Source organism: Cavia porcellus, unplaced genomic scaffold (genome assembly GCF_034190915.1).
Source record: "Cavia porcellus strain 051 isolate PalLab524CR breed Dunkin Hartley unplaced genomic scaffold, mCavPor4.1 scaffold_8, whole genome shotgun sequence".
NCBI classification, from domain to species: Eukaryota; Metazoa; Chordata; class Mammalia; order Rodentia; family Caviidae; genus Cavia; species Cavia porcellus.
Genome location: NW_026947491.1, coordinates 48839671 through 48864714, shown reverse-complemented (window position 1 = coordinate 48864714; position 25044 = coordinate 48839671). Strand labels below are relative to the sequence as shown.

Sequence of the window (25044 nt, the reverse complement as noted above, 5' to 3'; positions counted from 1 at the left end):
CCAGGGCAGCAGAGAAGAAAGTGGTAAAAATTACATCTGAGATGCCACAGACTGAGGTATGTATTTTGTTCCTTAATAGAATATAGTCTTTCATTTCTGTTTCTTACCCTTTATTAGGTCTGTGTCTTTTTTTTTTTTTTTTTTTTTTTTTTTTTGATACTGGGGATCAAACTCAACAATCTCACACTTGCCGGACAGGCACTTATGCCGCTGAGCTAAATCCCCAGCTTACACCAGCATTTAAAAATTTTTCTTTGTATACAAAACAAAACCCAAATAACTCTATCAACAAATTTTGGTGTTCATTTCTCTACCAGCTACTATTAAGAAAATATTTGGACCGACTGGGGATTTAGCTTAGTGGCTCAAGTGCTTGCCTGGTAAGTACAAGGTCATCCCCGGTACACACACACACACAAATAGTTGGACTACTTTTGAAGCTGTATTCTTTTTGTATATAATTCTGTAGTCTTAGTGGTAATTTTAATACATCCATAAATCTAGGTTAGTTTGAGTGAATTGTGCCTTGGAAAAGTAACATTGATATATCTCTTACCTAAATTATTAATTGCTAGCTAGCAGATAAGATTCAGATTTCTTTGAATTTTATCTCAAGATCTCTGAAACCAGGTTTCATTTGAGATTTTGTCCTCAGTTTTGTACCTTCAAAGTAGGGAATCAGTGTATACTTTAAGAAATTTCTTCAGCTGAGTGTGGTGGCACATACCTATTACTCAGGACTATGAAGGGCTGAGCCAGGAGGATCACAAGTTTTAGCCCAGTTAGGCAACTCATGAGATCTGTCTAAAAAATAAAAACAGGAATGCAGTTCAGTTCAAAGATCTTGGGTTCAATCCCCCAAAAAACAAAAAAAGAAGAAAAAACATTCCAGATGTTAAGGTACCACCTCTAATCAACTTTTTTTAAAACAAAAGATTGAATTTTTCTCCTCTTTTGTTTGTTATCATTTAGAGAATGCAGAAGAGGGCTGAACGATTCAATGTACCTGTGAGTTTGGAAAGCAAGAAAGCTGCTCGGGCAGCTAGGTGAGTGTGGACCTGAGATACTGATGGTGTGAAAGTACAGATGTAATCCTATATCTACATTTTTGCATACATCTGTTAATTTTTAGTAGAAGAGTGGCCCTGCAAAAAGGAAATGAACATTTTTGATCCTATTTAACACATTTCTGGTAACATGGTAAGGTAGTTATAGATAGAATAGTCTTTATTATTAAATAAGATATTTGCAGTAGATGAAAGTCAGAAACTGACTGCTGCTCCTCACTCTGATATTGCTTTTTGTAGCTTATTCTCTGGACTTTTGGTGAGAATGAGAGTGAACCTCTTTCATGAGGTTGTTAGAATTAGCTAACAATTGCAAAGCATGAGATCACAAGCGTAAAGTGTCATATGTACACTTGACACGAAGGTACCATCAAGAGTGTGAACAGCTTCCTAAAATTTAACTTGTTTTTTCTTCCTACAGGTTTGGAATTTCTTCAGTTCCAACAAAAGGTAAGAATACAGATAAACTTCTGAGAAAGTTATCTTCATTCTTTTCTGATGTAACAGATTTCATTTCTCCAAATTAAGGTAATGTTATTAATTATAGAAGCTTTTAGGAGCTTATAGCATTTGCTCTTTTGGTTTAAGTAAAATCGTATTGAACTCTTCCTGGACAATGAAGAAAAGGTTCTGAAATTAAAATAGAAGAAGGTGCCAACATTTGTCTTCCTTAGACATCTTCAGAGATGTTTCCAGTACCTTACTTCTTTATTCTAGTGTCTCAGCAGCATTTGTTGTTTTTTTGTGTTTTTTTTTTTTTTTTTGGCTTTTGAGACAAGGTCTCGATATACATTCAAGTAGGCCTTGAACGGACCTGTGTACTGATCTCAAACTCATAGCAACTCTCCTGCCTCAGCCTTCAGAGTGCTAAGATTATCAGCATGCACCACTATACCTAGGTGCCTAAAATATTGTGTACCTGTTTAGTGTTGTGGGCTGCTGTGAGTGGTAAAAGGGAAAGAGAACTTTTTTTTTTTTTTTTTAAATTGATACCAGAGATTGAACTCAGGACTACATGCTTGCAAGGCAGGCACTTACGCCAGTGAGCTAAATCCCCAGCCCTTTTTTTTTTGTCTTTTTGAGACATGATCTCACTATGCACTTCAGGCTGGCCTTGAGCTTACTTTGTAGTTCACACTGGTCTCAAGTCACAGAGATCCTTCTGCCACAGCCTCCGAGTGCTGGGATTACAATGTGCACCACGATGCCCACCTAGAGAACCTTTTTTTTTTTTTTTAAGAGTACCTTTTTTAGCCAGGTGTGGTGGTGCACTCCTGTAATCCTAGCACTCGGGAGGCTAAGGCAGCAGGATCATTGCAAATTTGAGAACAGCCTGCGCTACAAAATGAGCCCAGAGCCAGCCTGAACTGCATAGCAATACTGTCTCAAAAAGACCAAAAAAAAGGTACCTTTTTATTAACAGTTTTACTTAAGGAGCTTACAAGGGAATAATCTTGGGTGTGTTTATTTAGCCATGAAGATTGTCACAGTATTATTTATGAAATCATCAATAACTAGAAACAACCAAATATGCAATAAAGAATTGGTTAAATGTGTGCCATAGTATAGCAGAGAATACTATCTTAGAAACAATATTTTAAAGTATTTGTCAGAAAGATGCTAAGTGAAAAAACAGCTTCCAAAATTATATTAAGAAGTACATTCCCATTTTATTCATAAAGGTGTGCATGTATGGATAGGATAAAAAGGACATATACTAAATTCTTAGTGCACAATATCTGGTAAAATTTTAAAAGTCTTTTTATTTGCTTGTGTTTTTAAAAGTATACAGTGAATGTTATTTTATAATTAATTAGAAGAAAGTTATTATTAAAAAAAAATAACAGCATCCTGGCTTGTTTGTGCTGTGTTCCTGTGGGATTGCTGGTTTGAGTCTAGCCTGGGCAATTTAGCAACTTGATGAGACCCTGTCTTAAAATAAAAAAGGGCCAAGGATGTAACTCAGTGCAGAGGCCCCGAGTTTAAAACCTAGTACTGCAAAACAAAACAAGCAAATTTTAAAAATGTAGCCTCTGTTCTGCATTAAAAATTTAAAGCTGAATGTGGTAGTGCATGCTTGTAATCCCAGCGTTCAGCAGACTAAAGCAGGAGCATCCCTGAGAGTTCAAGGCCAACTTGGGCTACATAGCAACCCTGTCTAAAAAAGGAATTTAAATATTGTCTCCTAATCTAATCTGGTCTTCCTTTTTCACATTTTCATGCAAAAAATGTCCTTCACTGATCTTGTAGTGTTTTTTTGGTTGGTTGGTTGGTTTTTTGAGACAGAGGGTCTCACTGTGTAGTCTGTATAGGCTGTGAACTTGCAGAAATCCTCTTTCTTTGACTTCCCACGTGTTGGAATTACCATAATGTGCCACCACACTAAGCAGTCTGAGAGTTTTAATTGGGGGGTGAACCCAAGGCCTTTGCATTGAGCTACATCTCCTCTACCCTTTTTAAATTTGTTTTTGAGATAGAGGCTCAATAAATTACCCAGGCTGGGCTCACCCTTGTCATCCTCTCCCTTAGCCTCTCAGAGTGCTAGGGTACCAGTCACAAGATTGAAATTACTTAAGATTATTTCATAATTACCGAGTAGCCAAGCAAGGTGGTACATGCCTATAATCTCAGCACTGGGGATGCTGAGCCAGGAGGATCGCTGTGAATTCAAGGCTAGCTTGGGCTACATGATGAGTTCAAGGCCTGCCTGGACTATTCAGCAAGATCCTGTCTCAAAAAACAAAATTACTGACTAGTTTAGGATTAGGCCTGCAAGCTTCTTTTTTCTTTCTTTCTTTTTTTTTTTTTTTTTTTTTTTTTTTTTGAGATAGTGTCTCCCTAGGTAATTCAGGCTGGCCTTGAATTTGTGATGATCCTCCTGCCTCAGCCTCCCAAGTGCTGGGATTATAGGCATGTGCCACCATACCCAGCTGTTTTCACTCTTTGTGTACCTTTGCTTATAAGTTTTTGTGTGAATGTTATATTTTTGTTTCTCTTGGACATTTGTATCTAGTAGAAGAATTAGTAGGTCATATGGTAACTGTTTAAAAACTTTTTTTTTATATTGGGGATCAAGCTCATGAATTTGCACTTGCCAGGCTGATGTTTGTGAGATTGAGCTATCACCAACCCCTGTGTTTAACTTTCTGAGAAACTAAAAATAGCCACATGTTCACAGCAGTGAATGCATACATGGGATCAACATGTGTTTTCTGTCCCTTTTTAATTATTATAGAATAAAGGACATTGTCCCATGTACTGTTTTTATGCTGTTCTGATTTGCTTTGAAGATTATTGATTTCCTTTATGACTTTAAAAAATATTAAATAACTCTTGCATTTGATTTCTTAGGTCTGTCATCTGACACCAAACCTATGGTATGAAATCTTTTTTCTTTTCTCCCTTGCAGAGCTAAATAATAATGCTACACAGTTAGCTTTAAAGTTAGAGACTCCTCTTTTTCTTCAGGGCAGAAAGAACTCCGACTCATGAGTTTGGTGACTATTTTCAGTATAATATCATATGTCCTAAATTTAAAAATATATATATTTTGGGGTATAAAGAGGTCTGGAAAATTGCTTCATACTCAGTTATTACAGTTATTTTTTATTCTACCATGTCTCTTTTTGAAAAGATGACTAGATTTTGTTAGCTAAAAGGTAATTCTGTCATCTTTGGTGCTGGAATTTTAGGCATTATTTGTATATTTTTGTGGTACCAGAGGCTGAACCCATAGCCAGACTAGAACTCTACTACTGAGCTATATCCTCAGGTCTCCAATGGCTTTAGTTAATATTTTATTTTTAATTACCATGAGAGGATTGGTAGAAGCAATTTATGAGTTCTATTTGTAGATAATATTTTGGTATTTTAAAAATTATCTATTAAATATAAAATCACAGATCAGAGAATGATAGAATGATTTGGGCCATTGTAACCAGCCTGCATGTTTAGAAAATGGAAACATGCAGTGGTTAATTAAATTACTTAAATTAATTAAAATATGCCTAATCTTATGATTAAAAGTCTTATATACCAAGCTTACAAGAAAAGGAAGGGAAGAGAATTGAGTTGGCTAGTTGTGATACATCTGAAAATGTGAAAACTACAACTGTATTTGTCTTTACTGGAAGGTAGAGTTAACTGTTTGCAGAGGCGTTTGTAGGAATTAGTGATTTTGAACTGGGATAATGGACTTATTTAGAGGTGATGATTTATGCATATGTTTGCTTTTTCAAGCAATGTTTGGTTGCATACTTAGATTTTAAACCTTCTGTAGGCTGTCATTACCTTTGATGAATGAAGGTGACAGGACTACATTCCAAAAGAGACTTTTTAATAATCAGTGGAATGGATGAGTACTTCTTAGTTTTTGAGTTTGGAACATAGCTATCTGTAATATTGTAGTCTTATTTGAACTCAGCTTTAGACAGCAGTTTCTGCCTTCTCTGCTTTTTCTGTTGATTTTTAAATGTGTCCCTGTGTTTTTATAGGTTAACCTGGATAAGCTAAAAGAAAGAGCACAAAGATTTGGTTTGAATGTCTCTTCAATCTCTAGAAAGGTAATGTAGATTGGATGAAAGTGCTGTTTTTGCAATACTATAACAGTTTGAGGGACTGTCATAGACTGGAATTAACACTCCTGGGAATATGACCGACTACTTAGCTCTTCATTTCACATGATCTTTTTTTTATCGGTACCAGGAATCAAACTCACGACTGCGTGCTTGCAAGGCAGGCGCTTATGCCGCTGAGCTAAATCCCCAGCCCTCACATGATCCCCCCCCCCCCCGCCCTTTTTGAGATAGGCTCTCACTATACAGTTCAGGCTGGCCTTGGGCTCACTTTGTAGCTCATGCTGGTCTTGAACTTGCAATGAGACCCTCCTACCTCAGCCACCATAGTTGCTGGGATTACAGGTGTGCACTGCTGCGTCTGGCTCACATGATCTTTTGACCACTTGTGTTACTTTCTCTCTCCGACTTAAGTACATTACAGGAACAGCTGCATTATTGTGTTCTGTAGTACTTTCACTGAAATCTGTATTTCGCTTGGTTAAGATGTTGAATACAGTAATGTTAAACTTTATTATATATGCTTTAATTTCTGTTAAGGCATAAGGAAAATTAAATAATTTCTTTAGATCAATAGTGTATAGACACAATTTGGGTTTAGGTAGAACAATTTTTTTTTCTTTCTTTCGTTCTTTTTTTTTTTTTGGTGCCAGGGATCAAACTCATGACCTCTCCCTTGCCGAGCAGGTGCTTATGTCACTGAGCTAAATCCCCAGCCCAGGGGGGACAAATTTAAGAAAGTGTTTCATTTTTCCTGTCCCATTGCTAACTCATAGGGACAAAATGGTTTTGTCTGTTAAGCAAAATGATTTATTTAACTTCATCTTGGGCTGATTAGTTCTTTATTGATGCCTTTACATTTTGCTAATGACATTGAAGAAAATGATAAGGTTTTTCCTATTTGCCTTTAGCATGTGATTTCAGTCTTTGTTTTTTTGAGAATGTGAGCATATTTCTTGGTTGCTGAAATAGTGACAGAGTATTTGAAAGTAGAAAAATTATCATTAAAAAAAAAAACACAGCTGGGCATGGTGGTGCACATCTATAATCCCAGCACTTGGGTGACTGAGATAGGAGGGTCACTGTGAGTTCAAGGCCAGCCTGGGCTACATAGTAAGTTTTAGGCCTGCCTAAGCTGCATAGGAAACTATGTCTCAAAAAGATAGAAGGACTTGGGATGTAACTCAGTGTTGAAGTGCTAGCCTAACATGCACAGGGCCCTGATTTCGGTCCCCAGTACCATAAAATGGAAAGAAAGAAAGAGAGGAAGGAAGGAAAAGAGATTATTTTTACTTTTTTTTTTTTTTTTGGTGCCAAGGATTGAACTCACGACCTCACATTTGCCAAGGAGGCACTTATACCACTGAGCTAGACCCCTGGCCCCTAAAAATTATTTTTTAAAAAAGAGACAGAAAAAAAACATTAACCTGGTATGGTGGCATACAGCTGTGATTTCAGCACTTGGGAGATTGAGGCAGGAGGATCATTATAAATTTGAGACCAGACTTGAAAACGTGGCGAGATTCTGTCTCAAAAAAAATAAAAACAAAACCAATATAAAGGAATAACTGCATTTGCAAGATTCTATTGCAAAAGTTAATTTAAGAAACAATCCAGAAATCTCAGTGGTTCACAACAGCGGCATGTGTTCTCTGTCATGGGTCTATAGGTCATCTTGGGCAGTACTCTTCAAGCTATGGGTTATGTTCAAGACTTTTGTGTCTTTTATTCTACAGTGTAGTTTTGAGGAACATTAGTTACTCAAGATCTTTTCTTATAGTGGGAGGGTAGAAGCGTTTCAAGGGGCCGTCAGAAATATGTGACAACTTTAATTTTCTAAAGAGCTGATACACTGTCACTTCTGCCAACACCCTCTTCAGTCCTTGAAGAAAGTCACATTACAAATCCAGTATCAGTGGGGCTGGGGATTTAGCTCAGCAGAATAAGCACCTGCCTTGCAAGCAGGTGGTCATGAGTTTGATCCCTGGTACCGATAAAAAGTTTGGAAAAAAAAACAAATCCAGTATCGGTGGAGTCCTGATGAAAACTCTTCCATTGTGATCCCTAAAGTCTGAAATCAAGTTATTAACAGGACAACACTCTCTCAGGGCTCACTGGAGGAGACCTGCCTTCTTCAATCTCTAGTGACTTATAGTTATTTGGGCTGTGGCAGCATGACTCCAATACCTTCCTCCATTTTCACATTATTTCTGATGTTAGTGTGGAATTTAGAAAGCCGTTAGATGGTGATTAGTTTGGGCTGGGGATTTAGCTCAGCGGCATAAGTACCTGCCTTTGCAAGCAGGCAGTCAAGCAGGCAGTCATGAGTTTGATCCCTGGTACCGATAAAAAGAAAAAAAAAAAAAAAGATGGTGATTAGTTTAACAACCAAAACAAATGGTTTCAACTCATTAGATTACATTTTAATTCGTAATTACCAAAAATATTCCTCAATTCACTTTAACTTGACTGTAGATTCCAGTGTATCATTTCTAGGTAAAATAATATACCAGTCCCACATAATATCCCTCCTGTGCCTTAAAGGTATGATATTATCGTCATTTATCTTTGGAACCCTAGTCATACTTAACTCACACTACCTAGTATCTTTTGCTAAACACATTAATCATGCTAGTGTTCGCTGCCTGTGAAGCAGCAGTCCTAGCCTATGACTAGGACTAGCACTCCTCATAATTTCAAGTATTTATGGAGTCAATTATATACAAAACTTGAACCTACTACAATGCTAAAAATTATTCCTACAATGAGAAAATCTCACCATTTGTTATATTTTCATCTTAGGGAAAGAAAACCTTGAGTGCTAAAATCAATTAGGGCACCACTATGGAGTACAATCTTGCGCACAGTTGTACTCTTTCTTTAGGTAACTGTTTTTTGGGTAGGTGCTGGGAATCCAATCAGGGCCTTGAACATACTAGGGAAGCACTTTGCCATACCTCTCCAGCCCTAGGTTACATTTGTTGTGGTTTACAAGGAATATACTCTCGGTTCTGTGTGCCTAGCATGTTGCTGAGAAGACCATAAGTGGTTAGTAGAAATATTTGCTGACTTGCGTGAAATTAGAGAAAAATGTTAAAGAGTTGCAGGTGGCATAGTATGTAATTTTTTTTTTGGCTGCATGTATTCTTTGTAATCAAAGTATTGAATACATTTTAAGTACATAAAATGCACTAATTTAAAATGTTTTGAGGGGGCTGGGGATTTAGCTCAGTGGCATAAACGCCTGCTTTGCAAGCACGCAGTCGTGAGTTTGATCCCCAGTACCAATAAAAAAGGAAAAAGAAAAAAAAATGTTTAAAGTGTTTTGAGATATATGTATTGGTGTTTGCGACAGTAAAACTACCACCCATATTAAGATATTGAACAAAAATCTAACTTTAATGCCACATGGTCTATTAAATGTGAAATGTTTTGTAGTATTGTTATTTTTATCTAATAAAAATTCTGCTTTCCATTTCTGTCACCTAAACCTTTATTTTTTAGTTGGGTTTTTTTTTTGGCAGGAGGGTCTTTGTTTTTTCTGAAGAGTCTGGCTATATAATTCAGGCTATGTAGCTGAACTCACTGAATAGTATGTACGCTCTTGAATACACAGCAGTGCTTCTGCCTCAACCTCTCAAATGCTGGGATTATAGATGTTTGCCACCACATCCAGCACTAATCCTTTTTCTTCTTTATTTGATACAAGAGTAAGTGTCTCAGTTAAGAGATTAATTTTAAACTTCAATTTGGATTTTAAAATTGGGAATTTAACCTATTTGAGTATAATTTACTTCTGTGTCTATCAGTATCTTTCATGTAAATTGTAACACTCAAGTGTTACAATTTGGGGTTTTTTTGCTTTTCATGGTTATTCACTTTTAGTTCTAGAAACTTGGAATATATATTCTATTTTTGCCTACAACTGAATGGCAAGTTGACTTATATAACTACTAGTAATACTGATGCAGTAATAACTGGTTTTCCCTATTCAGTATTTCAAATATCACTTTTCTCCAGCCAACGCTTTAGAAATTTTCTCTTTGTTACTGGTATTAGCATTATGAACTTGCTAGTTTTTTGGGGGGGATGAGTGGGGTGTTTGATTGGTTGATTGTTGAAGTTGAGATAGGGTCTCGTATTGTAGCCCATCCTGGCCTTGAAATCAATGGCAATCATCCTGCCTCAGCCTCCCAAGTACTGTTACTACAGGCATGTGCCACCATTCCCAGCTTTCCCCTGCCTCCTAAGGCAAATAAAACAACATTTTCCAATTTTGTCAGACTGTCTTTACTGTGGTTGTTCTGTTCACAGTGACATAGCACTTTTATTGAACATACATTGGCTTAACATCTTTATAGTATTACATAGCAAAAATAAAATAGTATTTATTTTCCTGGTACATTGAATATTGACATGTACTTTGACATTTTATTTTTGTATTTTTGAAACAAGCTATCAGTATGCAGCTCAGGTTGGTGCACTTTGGCAGTTTAAAATACATAAACTGAAAATTTTTGGTCTAGCTTACACATCTACTTTTCATTTAAGTTTATTATTCTATACATAATAGCTTTAGACTTTGTGGTTCTTAACAATTTTTAATGGTTGTCATAATAATCTTTCATACATTTTATTTCACTACTCTTTTCTGTTGGCTGTGATACATCATTTAGCAAATTTTTCAGAAAAGGTCAATATATTTTCTTAACCCCTTGGTATCTAAGAATGTTTCCAGTTGCCTTTGTACAGAAATAGTGATTTGGCAAAGTATATAATTCTTGGTTCAAAAATATTTTCCCTTAAAACTCAGTAAATGTTTCATTGTCTTCTGGCATTTAGTATTCTGGGACAAAAATGTGAGGTCAGTCTGACTTCTTTCATACCTTTATAGGTAATCTGCTTTCTCTGTCTGTATACTTGCTTCTTTTCTTTTCCTCCCCCACACCCCCAGACAGGTTTTCACTATGTAGTTCGGGGTAGCTTTGAACTGACTATGTAGCCCAGGGTGGCCTTGAACTTGCAGCAATCCTCTTGCCTCAGCCTCCTGAGATCTGGAATTACAAGTGGGCACCACTACTCCCAATGTAAAATTTTTTAAAAAGGCACCAGGATACATCTAGGTGTTGTATTCTTTTCATTAAATGTAAAAGTATCCTATGACCCTTCTTTATTTGCAAGCCTGCTTGTTCTTCAACTCTGGAAAATTCTTCAGTTTCTTAAGTCCATGTTTCCCCCCAAAATAAGACCTGATTGGAAAATAATCAGCCTTGAATACTAGAAATCTAAAATGCCAGTCCCACCTTTGGGCATGGTGGCACTTGCCTGTAATCTCAGCACTTGGGAGGTTAAGGCAAGATACTTCAAGGTCCAGAACAATCTGGGCTACATAGTGAGTTCAAGATCAGCTTGAATTACATAGCGAGACCCTGTCTTTAAAATAATTAATTAAGAAGCCAGCTCCAGTTACCCTGTCTACCATTAGTTTTCTCTTGTTTAGTGCCTACTCTGTAAGGCAGATAAAGTAAGAATAAGTTGATTGGGGCTGGCTTTTTTGATCTTTAGTTTTCAAAACTGATTATTTTGCTGGTTAGGTCTTATTTTCAGAGAAATAGGGGTTTTTCAACTTTATTTGCTTTGGCTTCTGTTTCAGGTATTCCTGTTAGATATAGGTATTATCTCATGTATGGACTCTACTTTTCTCTTTTTCTTCTCTTTTTAAACCTTTTCTTTCTTTTCCTTTACATTCTGTGAGAATTTTTTTGCTTTGGATTTATTTCAGATGAGCTCAGGTGTGTTCAGGGTTAACATTTATTTCAGCAATTTTATCTTGTGACTGAACCTGCTTACATGCTTCCTTTAATTCTCATGAAATCTAAGAAGTCTTCTATTTGCTCTGACACTGCCTGCTTTATAATTAAACAATACTGCTGATGAACTTGGATGTTCAACACTAACCTCTGTGGAAACCAGTACCTGTTTCAAGAGGAGACTTTTTGATTGCATAGCTGTTTCTTATGAACCTTTTCAATGATTCTTCTTCACAGTGGAGTCTAAAAACAATACATTGGGGGCTGGGAATTTAGCTCAGCCACATAAGCGCTTGCCTTGCAAGCAGGCAGTCATGAGTTCGATCCCTGGTACTGATAAAAAAAAGAAAAAGACAAAAACAAAAACAAAACAATATATGATTCTTATTTATTTTTTGTAGACAGGGTCTTGCTGTGTAGTTTGGGCTGGCCTTACTGCACAGTGCTGCCTCAGCCAACCTAGAGCTGGGATTACAGGTAGTATGTTGCCGTACTCAGTTTAGTATATGATTCTGAGATCACATGTAACTTAACTGGGAAAAGTTATTATAAACCAAGTCATTGATTTTGTGCTAGATGGTGAAGGGGATGGGTATGTTGAATCTGTGAGTACCTATTTCACATCTATCTCCCTCACCTCCCTTTTTTGTAGCCTTAGAGATTGAATAGAGGTCTTCCTATATGTTAGGAGGGGTTTAACCACTGGCCCACACACCCTAGCTATTTACTTTTTTTGTTATTGTTAAATTTTGAGACAAGTTCTCACTAGCTTTCTAGACTGGCCTCAAACTCTTAAGTGATCTTCCTGCCTTAACCTCCTGAGTACTGGGATCACCTTGCCCAGTAAATTTTCTAATATTTGTGTAAAATATATGTCTCAGTTACTATTCTTGTTGTTGAGAAAAATACCCATCACCCAAAGTTAAAGTAGTAAAGACTTATTGTAGCTCATTGTTTGTAGAGGTTTCATTTCATGGTTGGCTGGCACCAAAGCAGGGTGATACAGCAGAGGGGCATTACAGAGGAGAAACAATTCATGACAGGCAAAAGTAGAAAATTGACAACAGCAACCCTCTTTCTGTACCTTATATTCTATCCAGGTTACATACCCCAAGGGAGGATAGCACTCACACCCAAGGTGACAAGCCCTTAATCATAGCATCCTACCATGAATGAATCCCAGCAACCTGCACTGCACTGCACTGCACCGTAGTTTTAACCACCTCTGAAAAATTTCCACCTATGATCACTGGAGGCTTTGAGGGAGACATTTAAATACAAGCCCTTGCACTTTGCCTTTGGCCTCTACAAGACTGATGTGCATCCCTTTATGCATGAGGCATTTAGTCAGTTTCTAAGAGTTGCCAAAATCCAAGTCTTAAAGCCTCCTCTGAGGTTTAAGGCAAACTGTTAACTTCAAGCCTGTGTACAAGTGAAAAGAAAGTTAAAACACTTCCAGTATACAATGGCGCAACACAAACATTTCCCATTCCAAATACAAAGTTAGAAAGGAATAGGACCAAAGCAAGTGCAAATACAGCAGGGTAAACGTTAGTCCTGTAACCCCATGTCCTGCATCTGAGACAGTCTGTCCCAAGATGAGAACTCTAGAGGTCTTGAGTGGAGCATTTCTGGTGGTTGTAATGCTCATGGCTTTTCTCTTTCACCAGCTTTGCTCGATCCTCAGAGCTTTCCTCAGATGATCTACACTTGTGGCTTCTCTGGGCTTTTGGTTTGTCCACTGCACCTTCGACTTTGTACTCACAGCTTCACACCCTGCCCTTTTGGGCACACTGCTAAGCCTCCCAGACCTTTTTCTGAAATCAGGGTAGAAGCTTTCCTTATCCCAACTATCACATTCTGTAGCTACCACATGGATCTGTCACCAGCTGGTGCAGTAACCAAGCTTCCTTCTCTCTTGACCATAGGAGTTAGTGCCTGTACATTGAACACTCTGAACTTAGTTCTGAAGAGCAGATTCTCTAGGCTGCTGCCATACTGGAACATAGTGCTTCAGGGTTCTTTTAGAGTTTTCACCAGTACAAGCTTGAGGCTGCAAAGGCTGGAGTTCTGGGTTTTTGTGATGTCCTCGGGCCATCTTTTCCATTGTTCTATTCTTTCTCAGCAACCAGGTTCTTCTCTGCTCTATCTTTGCAGGCCACAGCTTTATTGGAGCTTCCTTTCTGGGCAAACGCAAAATGTTTTGAATCAGTTTGCTGGGGGCTTTATTCTTGATTCTCACCCTAGATCTGGCTAACCACCTCCAGTAGTAGCCAGTACCTTTGCCTCAGCATTTGACTGTCCTGAAATTTCTTCTACAGTATCATTTAGTCCTCTGCCATTAATCTCAGAATCAGGTAAAGCAAAATGCAGACAAACTTTTTTGCCAAGGCACAACATAAATCATCTGGAGTCCAACAGCCTTTGCAAAAACCTCTCAAGCCTGGCAGCATTTCTATAGTGTTCTGGTCTACCGAGCTGTGATCAGAATCTTCAATTATACACAGCGTAAGGTAACCCAGGCTACCTGGCGTCTCCAAAATTCCCACAAGCCAATTCCGAAGACTCCTGAACCACATGGTCAGGTACAGTCATAGCAGTGGCCCCACTCCCAGTACCAAAAATCTGTCTTAGTTACTTTTCTTGTTACTGAGACAAAATATCTGGTACCTGAAGTTAAAGGAGGAAAGGTTTATTGTAGCTCACTGTTTGTAGAGGTTTTAACTCATAGTTGGCTAGCTTCAAGGCAGGGTAGCGTGGCAGAGGAACATCACAGAGGAGAAACAGTTCAGGACAGGCACAAAAGCAGTAAACAATAGCAGCATCTCTTTTTCTGTCCTTTATATCCTATCCAGGTTACCTGACCTTAGGGAGGGGGCACTGACACCCAAGGTGGTGACACGTTAGTGAGGGTGCTATTTCTAGCATCGAAATGTGAATAAATCCTAGTATCACATCCTAAATCCCAGCATCACATACTCTAGATCCAACCACCTCTGGAAAGCTTGAGACTTTGGGGAGACATCTAGATATAAGCCATAACAATATATATAAACAGTTTCAAGAGTGAATCTGGAAGGACAGAAATTGGAAAGGGAGTAAGGGATAAAATTTTTCTTTGCAAGTAACTTTTCCTATAGAAATTAGTGTACTGTAGCTAAATCTAGAAATTGTAACTGGCTACTTTCTCCATTGAGAGTTATCTGGTTCCATATCTTGAGCTTGTCTTATCACTGGAGATAAGTTGCTACCTCATGTTTGATTGGCCAAAGCTTGCGACCTCATTATGTGTATGTGTGTACAATAGCTAGATCAGCACATTTCTGTTCACTTCATCATGGAGTTCTGGGTTCTAGTACAGCTTGTATAATTTGGCCACTTTTCTTACAGTTTTATAGTTCTCTAGACACAAATTTCAGTTGGGTATGAAACAATGGAGAGTAATACAGAGATCTCTCTTCTCCATTGCAGTGTTCTAAACAAGACAGGGAGAGACCCATGTCTTGTTTGTGTCTTCACAGACACATACTGCACAGTTTGTGTTTGATCCAACTTTAAGCCCGGCTTACTTTCTTTGTTCTCTTTAGGCTTGCTTTAGGCAGTATACGTGAATAGAAAGCAAATGAGCCAAGAATCAATAGTATTTATGACTGATTTTTAATTTTAGTTATTATTTTGGTGCTTTGAGACAGGGTCTTGCTGTGTAGTTCAAGCTGGCCTTGAGCTCACTATATAGCCCAGGCTGACCTCAGACTGATAGTGATCCTCCTGCTTCAGCATCCCAAGTGCTAGGATCATAGGTGTGTACTATCATGCCTGGTAATTTTTTTAAAAAAAGATGATCACAATCTGCATCTTTTGAAACTTTGGATTGATAGCTTGCATACACTACAGATGTGAGAAAACATGAGTACCTGCTGTTTCTGTAGGCTGAGTTTTGCATGACTGCTCAGTTTTCAGTTCCATTAGTATCCTATATACATTAAGCACTACACAGAAACTTTAAAGAAATCTGGTTTCCCATAGTCACCTTCCCTCCTCTGCTGTTATTTTTCCCTTTTCCCTGCCCAGTAAAAATCTGTTCATGTTTCTAGCTCAGCTCTCAGTGAATAGGATCCTGTTGGTTTAGGATAATGAGAAGTGACAGGGCAAAGAATGGCACTGGCATTTATAGACATTTTTAACAGAAGAGGCTGTAAATTGTCCTTTCCAACTCTTGGGACTATTTGAGGATAGAATGGCATGCCTTTTCTCATGTAAGCCTCATGGTGACTATGGGCTAACAAACCTCTTACCTTCTCAATTAAAACAAAACCCAGATAAATAAGATCTGCCTGGTTGGTTTTGATTGATCACCAGCTTTGTTTTCAATCAGCTTGACTGGGTGGGTTTTTTTTTGTTTTGTTTTGTTTTGTTTGTTTGTTTTTTCTCTTCTATGTCAATTTTCCATGCCTCCCAAGAAAAGTTAGTATTTGAGTCAGTTCTTTTAGTAAAAGACAAGACTTGGCCTGACAGATAGGAAACATTTTAAAATGGAATAAGAATTGGATAGAGAAAATGAAGATGGTAAGCCAGCTAAATTGATACACATGGGTCAAAAGATACTAGTTTTAGTAAAAACGAAATATATACTTAGAGTTATAATATTGACTGATGTAGCTAATTTGAATGCATCATTTTTTTCCCCAAACATCGGCATACTTGGAAAGATGAAACTTTATATTTTAGGAAGTTACAGGAAATCCATCTAGTTGAGTAGATTGGGGAAAAAAAAAAAAAAAAAAAAAACAACCTTAGCCCAGGCACTCAAGTATTATAGTGTGATTGATACCCTTTCTTCCTTCCCAGGAATATGTAGAGCAGTGGTGGCAAACCTAAGGCACGTGTGCTGCAGCAGGCTGTTTGTATCATTGAAAGCTCTAAAAGGTTCGCCTTTGCTGGATAGGGCATTTGCTACTGATTCTTGATTAGTATTAGAAGATTTAGGCATTTGGTATTTTGTTGATCATAATATCTTTCCTTTTTTTTTTTAATTAGAGTACTACCAGGTTTCCCCTATACCTGTAGTGCTTTCATATAAGTAACTGTCTTATAAGTTATCTTAAGGCCTATATGCCCTAAAAAAGCTATTTTTCTCTGGTTTGTGATTTTTGCCTGTTTCCTTCCCTGATGATTGATGGTTGTAGTCTTTGTAATAAACTATTTTTTTTTTTTGTCTTTTTCTTTTTTATTGGTAGCAGGGATCGAACTCACGACTGCCTGCTTGCAAGGCAGGTGCTTATGCCGCTGAGCTAAATCCCCAGCCCCTTGTAATAAACTATTATAACGTAAAAAATTTGAAAATATTGTTCCACTGACCAGCTGTTTCTTGTTGAGGTTATAGCCAGAATATTCTTGAATAGTTGTAGTAATAATTTTCATAAGCCTTTTTGTTACATCTTCACTTCTTAAATTGGGTGGAGATGGACTCTTTCAGAATGAGAGATAGACTGCCTTGTATGTGAACAGCTTATCACTGATATGTATTGTGATCCTCCCAGAAAATTGAAATAAAGTCACTTCCAAGCACAGGAAAGCACGTGTCTCTCCCACACAAATTTCATTGTGGCTAACAGAGGCCTATTTTATTTCATTTTATATTGATTTTTCTCATCATCTGAAATAAATGAAGATTAGTTTTGGTTTTTCTTCTCCTTCATTGCCAAATTTGATGTAGAGGTTAGCCATGAAAATGTGGACAAAAGAATTAAGTTCATACTGTAGATTTCCAAGTGAGTCACTAACCTCAGATGACACACAATTAGAACTTTTTAGTTGGGTATGCATGTATAAACCTTTTTTAAAAAAGAACTGGGATCCTGCATGGGAGGACATTTCCAGCGTGGAATTTAAGAAGGAACTGTAAGCTTAAACTATGGTAAGGAGTTTTAAAGGGAATAGTGGTAGAAGAATTAGGTCCCATGGCAACCGATCTGAGACCCCCTCCTGTCCCTCCAGATCTATCCTATTCCCCATTCCTAGTCCCCAATATGTTTTCCTACTCTTAAAAATTAAACCAAAACAAAACAAAACACAAAAAACCTACGTCCCAGAATAAATTGGGAAGTAACCTGCTAAGTAGGTTTGGGTTCTTTCCAAAAATGCTCAAAAAGGAGTGCGTTGACCAAGTACAGAACTTAATACGTCGTTGTCCTTTCTCATAGAGCCCCATGGAGCCAAGAAAATGTGGATAATAGAATTGTAGGTGGGAGAAAAATGTCACTATGGGCCCTATTAGTTCTATCTGATTGATAAGGACTTAGGGAGAACTCCCCCTTCATTCCTTATTGTCAGTTTTCCCAAAAATGCTTCTTGCACTTGAGAATTGTGTTCTTATTCTAATTAACAAGCAAAAAAAAATAAGAATTGATTATATACAGAATGTACTCAACTTAAAATGGCTTGAACAATTTTTGACTTGATGACAATGCAAAAGCAGTACACAATCAGTAGAAGCAGTACTTCAGATTTTTAAATTTGGTCTTTCTTGAACTAGTATTATGTGGTAGGATACCCTTGTCATTAGTAGCAAGTTGCAGCTCCCATTCCTCCATGTGATCACCAGGGTAAAAAGCAATATATTCAATAGGTTAGAGATACTAACTGTACTTTTTATTTAAAATGTGTTTAATTATGATGGACTTTTGAGGAGTGTAACCCTGGATAAGATGGGAAGCATCTGTACATGGTAGACAGATAACTGTAGAGAGTAGGTGTTATAGAGGATGGATTTTAAGACGATTTAAGACCAGACCTTATATAGCATTCAGGATTTCTTGAGTAGTATTTCTCAGAACATTTGAAGGCTCAACAAAAATTTAACTTCTCCTTTAAATTTCTTTTAATTCACAATACTTTGAACATAAGTAGTATTTTCAAGAAGGTAGACACAATGTGTAATTTTTTTCTTTCTTCCTCTTCTTCCTCTTTAAGATAAAAATACACACTACTTTTCCTCTATCTGCCCAATGGAACAAACCTTAAGGGAGTAAAGGAGCTGTTTAAAGAGCAAACAATAGGGGAAACTCTCTGACCTCAGTTTATCCTGTCATCTGGTTCTTCATTTGTCCCTGCTGAGGAACAGAAGTCGTCTTTTGTCTGTAACACAAATACATCTTCACCTCCCTCTTTTCCCACTCCCTCCTCCACCCACTCTTCTCACTCCCTTCTATTATGGTCCCAATCAATGATGTCATTATGTGTGCCATTCAACTGCTGTTGAACCACTTGGCGTATAGGAATTTGGAAGAGCAAAGGGGCAGAATGGAATTTTTCTCCCCTCTGCCTAAGGCTGCTGAAAATGTATTCTAATTCTAACTAAAGAAACAGGAGTGGAGTTTTTCTTTGCTTAGGTTCTCCTTCTGTTCTTCTACCAGGCCCTAAAATCACAGATATACTTTTCACCTAATTAAGAGAAAAAAATAAACAAGAACTGTTAGAGTAGAAATTAAAAGCTTTAAGAGGAAAAGTTTTTAAAATTTGGGAATGCAAAGTGAAATACTTGATGCTACATCACCGTTCATGACTGGTGTTTTACCCTGTTGACCATAAACTGAATATTCAAGGAGTTTCTCATAGAGGGTTAGATTTCCCTCTGCCGGAAAATGTAGATGATTAAAACCACTATGCTGTGGTCCTGTTTGTTATTTTTTACTCTAATTTCATTTATTCAATTTGAACGTAAGCAACAACAGTTAAGAAAATTTGTAGTTAAAAAAGTAATTCTTTTTTTCTGATGAATTCTCTACTTACATTAGTATCTTTGCATTCCTTTTTTTTTAATGCCAAAATTGATGAATTTGGTTTAAAAAAAATTTTTTTTATACCTCTGTAATCCCTACTTTTGATGTGTAAGGGGGTTTTTTTTTGGCACTGGGGATCGAACTCATGACCTTGCTCTTGCCAGGCAAGCACATATCTGCTGAACCAAATCTCCAGCCCTGTAATCTCTACTTTTGCCCAAGAGGAAACAGCCTGGGAACATGTTGAGTTTCTTTTACTTTTAAATACTGTTGGTGGTTTTCCAGTCGAATTCTTGGAGTAAGGCCTTTTCCTGAGTGAGGTGTTTTTTGTTTTATGGGGGATATTAGTGAGTGAAATAACAGTTAAAGGGCCATATGTGGCAGTGCACGTCTATAAAGTGAGCCCAAAGCCAGCCTAAACTGCATGACAAGACCTTATCTCTAAAAGACAAAAAAAAAAAAAAATTTGGAGCTAGACATGGGGTGGTTCATGTCTATAATCCAGGCATTCTCAGAGTGAGACAGGAGGATTGCATGTTTGAGTCCAGCCTGGATAATTTAGTGAGGCTCATCTCAAAACTAAAAGGACTGGGGACATAGTTGGGAGTCTTTTCCAGTATAGCTCCATTATTATTATTTATTTATTTTGTCTTTTTCATTTTTATCGGTACCAGGGATTGAACTCAGGACTGCCTGCTTGCAAGGCAGGCGCTTATGCCGCTAAGCTAAACCCCCCCCATTATTATTATTATTTTTTTTATTGGTACTAGGGATCGAACTCACGACTGTGCACTTGCAAGGCAGGCACTTATGCCACGGAGCTAAATCCCCAGCCCCATAGCTCCATTATTAACTAAAATCTTTTCTCTAAATCCCTGATTTGTAGTACAGTGAAGGTAAGTATTGTGGTGGAAAGTATTGACCTAATATTATGAGTGATATGAAAATGGTTAAAATAACTCAAATACTTTTAGCTAAAGGTTGTGTTGATTCTCCACCCTCTATTCTGCTACTGTTTCTCCAAAGAAATGCTTATGTGAGATAGCAGAGGAGATGGTAACATTAGAAAAGTGAATTCTTGAGTACTACTTTCCTGGATTCTAATCCTAACAGTGGTACTTATTCCACTGTATGTGAGACTTTGGGCAAATTACTTAATCTTTCCAACCTTAATTTTTGTATTTGTGAAAAGAATTTAATCATACCTACTTCATATGATTGTTATAAGAATTAAATGAAATGTTGCATGTGAAGAACTCCACATACTGACTGCAGTGGCACATATGAAACGCTCAGATGCTTGTGACATTAATATTACTGTTATTTTACTTTTTGATCTAAAGACAGGAGCACTTCTTTTTCTTAGAACTTGGCTTAGTCTATTTCAGGAACGTAGATGACATTAATTGGACAGATAGTATAGAGTTGCTGGTGATTGTAATAAAAAAAGGTGGAAAATTTTGTAGGCAGTAGTTTATTATAGTAATTATTATAAATAACTCATGTATAGGATCCCTCCCTCCTTCAAAATCTCAAGTTTTCTTGGCTCCCTTCCTGATTACTAGAAAGCAGATGTAGTAAAAGGGAGAAAATAAACTGACAGTGCCAGAGACTGAGAACGCTGAGAACATCAGCGTACTCCTGATTCCTGTGTTCACAGAGCTGGACTAAACAGATGAGCTCTTACTGCTGGATAGCTGCTCTGCTTTTAACTGTAGAGGTAGCTGCTGTAGTTACAGGGACATAGGTAATTTCTTTGGGTTGAGAGTACGGGTACTGAAAAATTCATGTTTTTGTCAATCTCTTTTATTACTTTTGCATTTTTGACTGTCGTCTTGGGATACTCAAAAACATTGCCTGCCTATAGACTTGAGAAACAGATTCCTGGGAGTATGGGGGAGAGTAGCTCAGAAGCACCACAGGAGAGGCTCATTTGAAATAAACTATCTTGGGGCTGGGGGTTTAGCTCAGCGGCATAAGCGCTTGCCTTGAAAGCAGGCAGTCGTGAGTTCGATCCCTGGTACCGATAAAAAGGAAAAAGACAAAAAACAAAACAAAACTATCTTCTGTGGTAAGGGTGGTTATGAATGTTATGGAGTAAAGGATTTCTTGAGATATGAGAGGTTGAGGTCTTTAAATAGGTATGCCAAGTTTTAGAAAATCCTTCTAGGAGAAAACACCCAGACTCATTTTAAGGCTGAGCCATTGATTACTGATGTCAGGGAGCGTAGTGACGGGGTGTGGGAGGGATGTAATGTAAAATAATTTAAAATGGGATAAAATAATAACATTTAGGTCCTAATGGTAATCTGATACTGAACAGTGTTAGATATGAACAGTAGTTTGGTCTCTGAAATAGCATTAAGAGAATGGACAGCTTGATAACTCATAGCTAAAACATTTTCCTCAGTTAATAGACAGATATCACAGATCTCATGGATTCTTGGAAAGAGTCCAATTTATCTCTCTCTTGGAGAGAGGACTATAGCCATCACCTTTTTTTCAAAATTATTTTATACTGTTCAGAGCCTTCTGTGACTTCAAGCAAACACTTGACTTTCTTTGTAAGTTTTCAGATATACCACTATGACTCGCATTCCCTTCTGTTTCTCCTTAGGTAAATGGAGCTTGTAAGTAGTCCTTAACAAGTAGTTTGGGTACATTGTACCTACCTATTCTCTGCAGTTGTTAAAACCTCGGTTTTTTACATTTCTGAATGGCCAAAAGTTGTTGAATAAAGAAATTTGTTTTATGAGTACTTCTTACTGTTTCTTATGATTATGGAGTTCCTATTTTAAATTGTTTTGAGGCCAAATGTAGTAGCATAGACCTATATTCCTAGCACTTAGAAGAGGAGGCAGAAGGGTCACTGGGAGTTCAAGGTTAGCTTGAACTGCATAGTGAGACCCTGTCTTAAAAAGACACCCCACACACACACACACACAAAAAGTTTTGATGCCTGCTGGAATAGTGCATGCCTGAAATCCCAACATTTAGGTGGAGGCAGGAGGATCATAAGTTCAAGACCTGCCTGTGTTAATTTGGTGAGATCCTTTCTCTAAATAAACAAACAAATAAGGACTAGGGATATAGCTCAGTGGTAAAGCATCCTAGGTCTAGGTTTGGTCCCCAGTACCACAAAAAAAAAAAGGGGGTGTTCAGTCGTTCTAGAAACAACATACTATGTGTTAAACTGTATTAGTGTGCCACAACACCTGACTTTTCAAACTTTTTCTTTAATTTGCTCTTGTAAGAATCCTAGGAGAGCCGGGCGTGGTGGCTCACATCTGTAATCTCAGCACTTGGGAGGCTGAGGCAGAAGGATCGTTGCAAGTTCAAGACCATCTTGGGCTACAAAGTGAGCTCAAGGCCAGCGTGAACTGCATAGAGAGACCCTATCTCAAAAAGACAAAAAAAGAATCCTAGGAAAACTATCTTAATCCCTTCTTAGCCACTTCCCAACATCTCCACCCTAGGAACCGAGCTTCCAGCACTTGAACTCTTGGAGGAAAAACCTGATCCAAACCATAGTACAAGCTTTATTCAGTGAGTTATGTCTCTTTTCTGCTGGTGTGGCCTTTAGTTCTTGGTATAATATTACCTTGCATATTGTAACCAATAACTTACAATTTTTTCTTCAATTTTTAAATTTTGATCTTTTTACTTACTTAGTTTGTTTTTGGAGACAGAGCCTCTATTATCAACATGTTCATGACAGAGCCATAATTCTTACACAGTATCTTAGGGCCAGGCAGCTCTGATTTGAATTGACTATTACATTGGGCAGCTTTAACCACCAGTGGTACATACATGACTATCCAAGTGGGCAGCTTGTACTATTCAGGGGGTCTTTGATTATAATAAAACAAAGAAAGGCATTGATTTAGCAGACCAGATGTCATCATATTATATAGTTACTAAAGCAAAACATTAAGATAGTATTAAAAAGCTGGGCAGGTAGTCCTGCAATCCCAATGCTTGGGAAGCCGAGGCAGGAGGAGGATCCTTGCAAGTTGGAGACTAACCTGGGCTACAAAGTAAGCTCAAGTCCAGTTTGGGAGGCTGAGGCAGGAAAATAGTTGTAGATTGGATACCAGAGACCAGCCCAGGCTTTGTAGTGAGCTCAAGGCCAGCCTGAACTGCATAGCGAGACCCTGTCTCAAAAAGACCAAAAAAAAAAAAAGCATTAATAAATTGTATACTCTAGAGCCAGATATTTAGCTCAGTGATGTAAACTACTTGGCAAGTGCAAGGTCATGAGTCTGTCCTGGTACTAAAAAACTGAAGAAAAAAAAAAAATCGTGTTTCTTTTTTTCTTTGTACCGAAAATTGAACTCAGGACCTTACGCTTGTCAGGCAGACACTTGTCAGGCAGGCACTTGTGCAACTAAGCTATATCCCTGGGCCCTGTATTCCTTTTTGAGCATTGTGCTGTGTAGTTTAGGCTGACCTTGAGCTCACAGAAATCCTCTTGCCTCAGCCTCCTGAATGCTAGGATTACAGGTATGTGCCACCACACCTGGCTAAAAATTGTAGTACAGCTAATGTGTGGTATGGTAGTTTAAGTGTATATTGTATACATCAGCAGTGGAGTACTTACAAGATTTAGAGAATGAGAAAAATTTAGAAAATTGGTGAAGGAATTGAAACGGTCTTGCTGTGTAGTTCAGGCTGGTCTGTAACTCACTGTGTAGCCCAGGCTGGCCTCAAATTCACAACCATTCTCCTGCCTCATCCTCCACAGTGCTAGGATTATTGCCAGTTATAGCACTACACCTGGCAAAATTTAGCGAATTGATTATTGATAAACTGTTAACACATGAAAAAAAGCCATAGGTGCAAATTACTTGAAAAAAATCACTATGAAGGCTTCTTTAAGATCGGGAGACACACTTCCGGGAGAACATGGCGGACAGATAACAGCAACTATCGGAGGCTCTCTGAAAGACTCGGCTCAGAAGCCAGGAATGGTGCGGACTAAGGAGACATAAGCAGGTGGAGATATGCTCTGCTGACTCAGGAACGAACTGGGCTGAGAGAAACCAACTTGGAATGCAGTCCTGGTGCTAAAACAGGAACAGAAAAGCCTCGGTGTGGAGGCTGGACCCCGCGCCATTGTAAGCCACGATTTGGGTTTCCCGCCGCGCGGCGGCTGGCTGCCTCTACAGTGGCTCGGCAAGGAGAGAGATGCGCAGAAGCTCTGTGAACGGAAGTCTGCGAACGGCAGAGAGGCGTGCACTGACTTGTGGTGAGGTGAGTGAGAGAAACTGACACTCTACCACAGTTTGACTCCAGCAGAGGACTTTCTGGGCCCGAGCAGTCCTGCGGGAGCAGGGCGCGGTGGCGACTCCAGCCACACATCCCCCTCTCGGGCGGGATTGGTGAAAAGTGCCTGGCCTGCGTGACGCTGCCGGCGGACCTGGTAGACTGTCCCAACCCAGATCCCAGAGCCTGACGGTGGCCGGGAGGGGAGATGCGTAGGATGCCTGGTCCGTAACTCCCTGGTGCGCAGCGGTGAGCGGGAACACCTAACTGGCGCAATTCGATCAGGCTGTGGCTGACTGGGAGAGAAGCTGGGCCTCTTATATAAGCTTGCATATATAAGGAACAGAGAAGAAGAGGCAGCATGGGAAGAGGCAGCAACAAGAAAGGCCCCTCGGCCCCCAATTCTGAGAAACAGGCAATAGCAGACACCGCACCAATATACATAAGGCACCATATAGAGAGCCTCATAGACCAATTCAGGAATGAAGTTATCAACGACCTGAAGCTAGAAGTATGCAGAATAGTTAGAGAAATGCTAAGTACCACC

The 25044-nt window shown here is 38.5% G+C and overlaps 1 protein-coding gene across 1 annotated transcript in view; it reads left to right on the top strand.

Moving 5' to 3' along the window:
- The window catches only part of Sarnp (SAP domain containing ribonucleoprotein), a 54088-nt gene that overhangs the window by 20461 nt on the left and 8583 nt on the right, over window positions 1–25044 (top strand). The window contains exons 5-9 of the mRNA XM_003475975.5: window positions 5–56; window positions 973–1046; window positions 1489–1517; window positions 4419–4444; window positions 5561–5629. Of these exons, the coding sequence (XP_003476023.1) occupies window positions 5–56; window positions 973–1046; window positions 1489–1517; window positions 4419–4444; window positions 5561–5629 (250 nt within the window). The remainder of the gene's footprint in view (window positions 1–4; window positions 57–972; window positions 1047–1488; window positions 1518–4418; window positions 4445–5560; window positions 5630–25044) is intronic.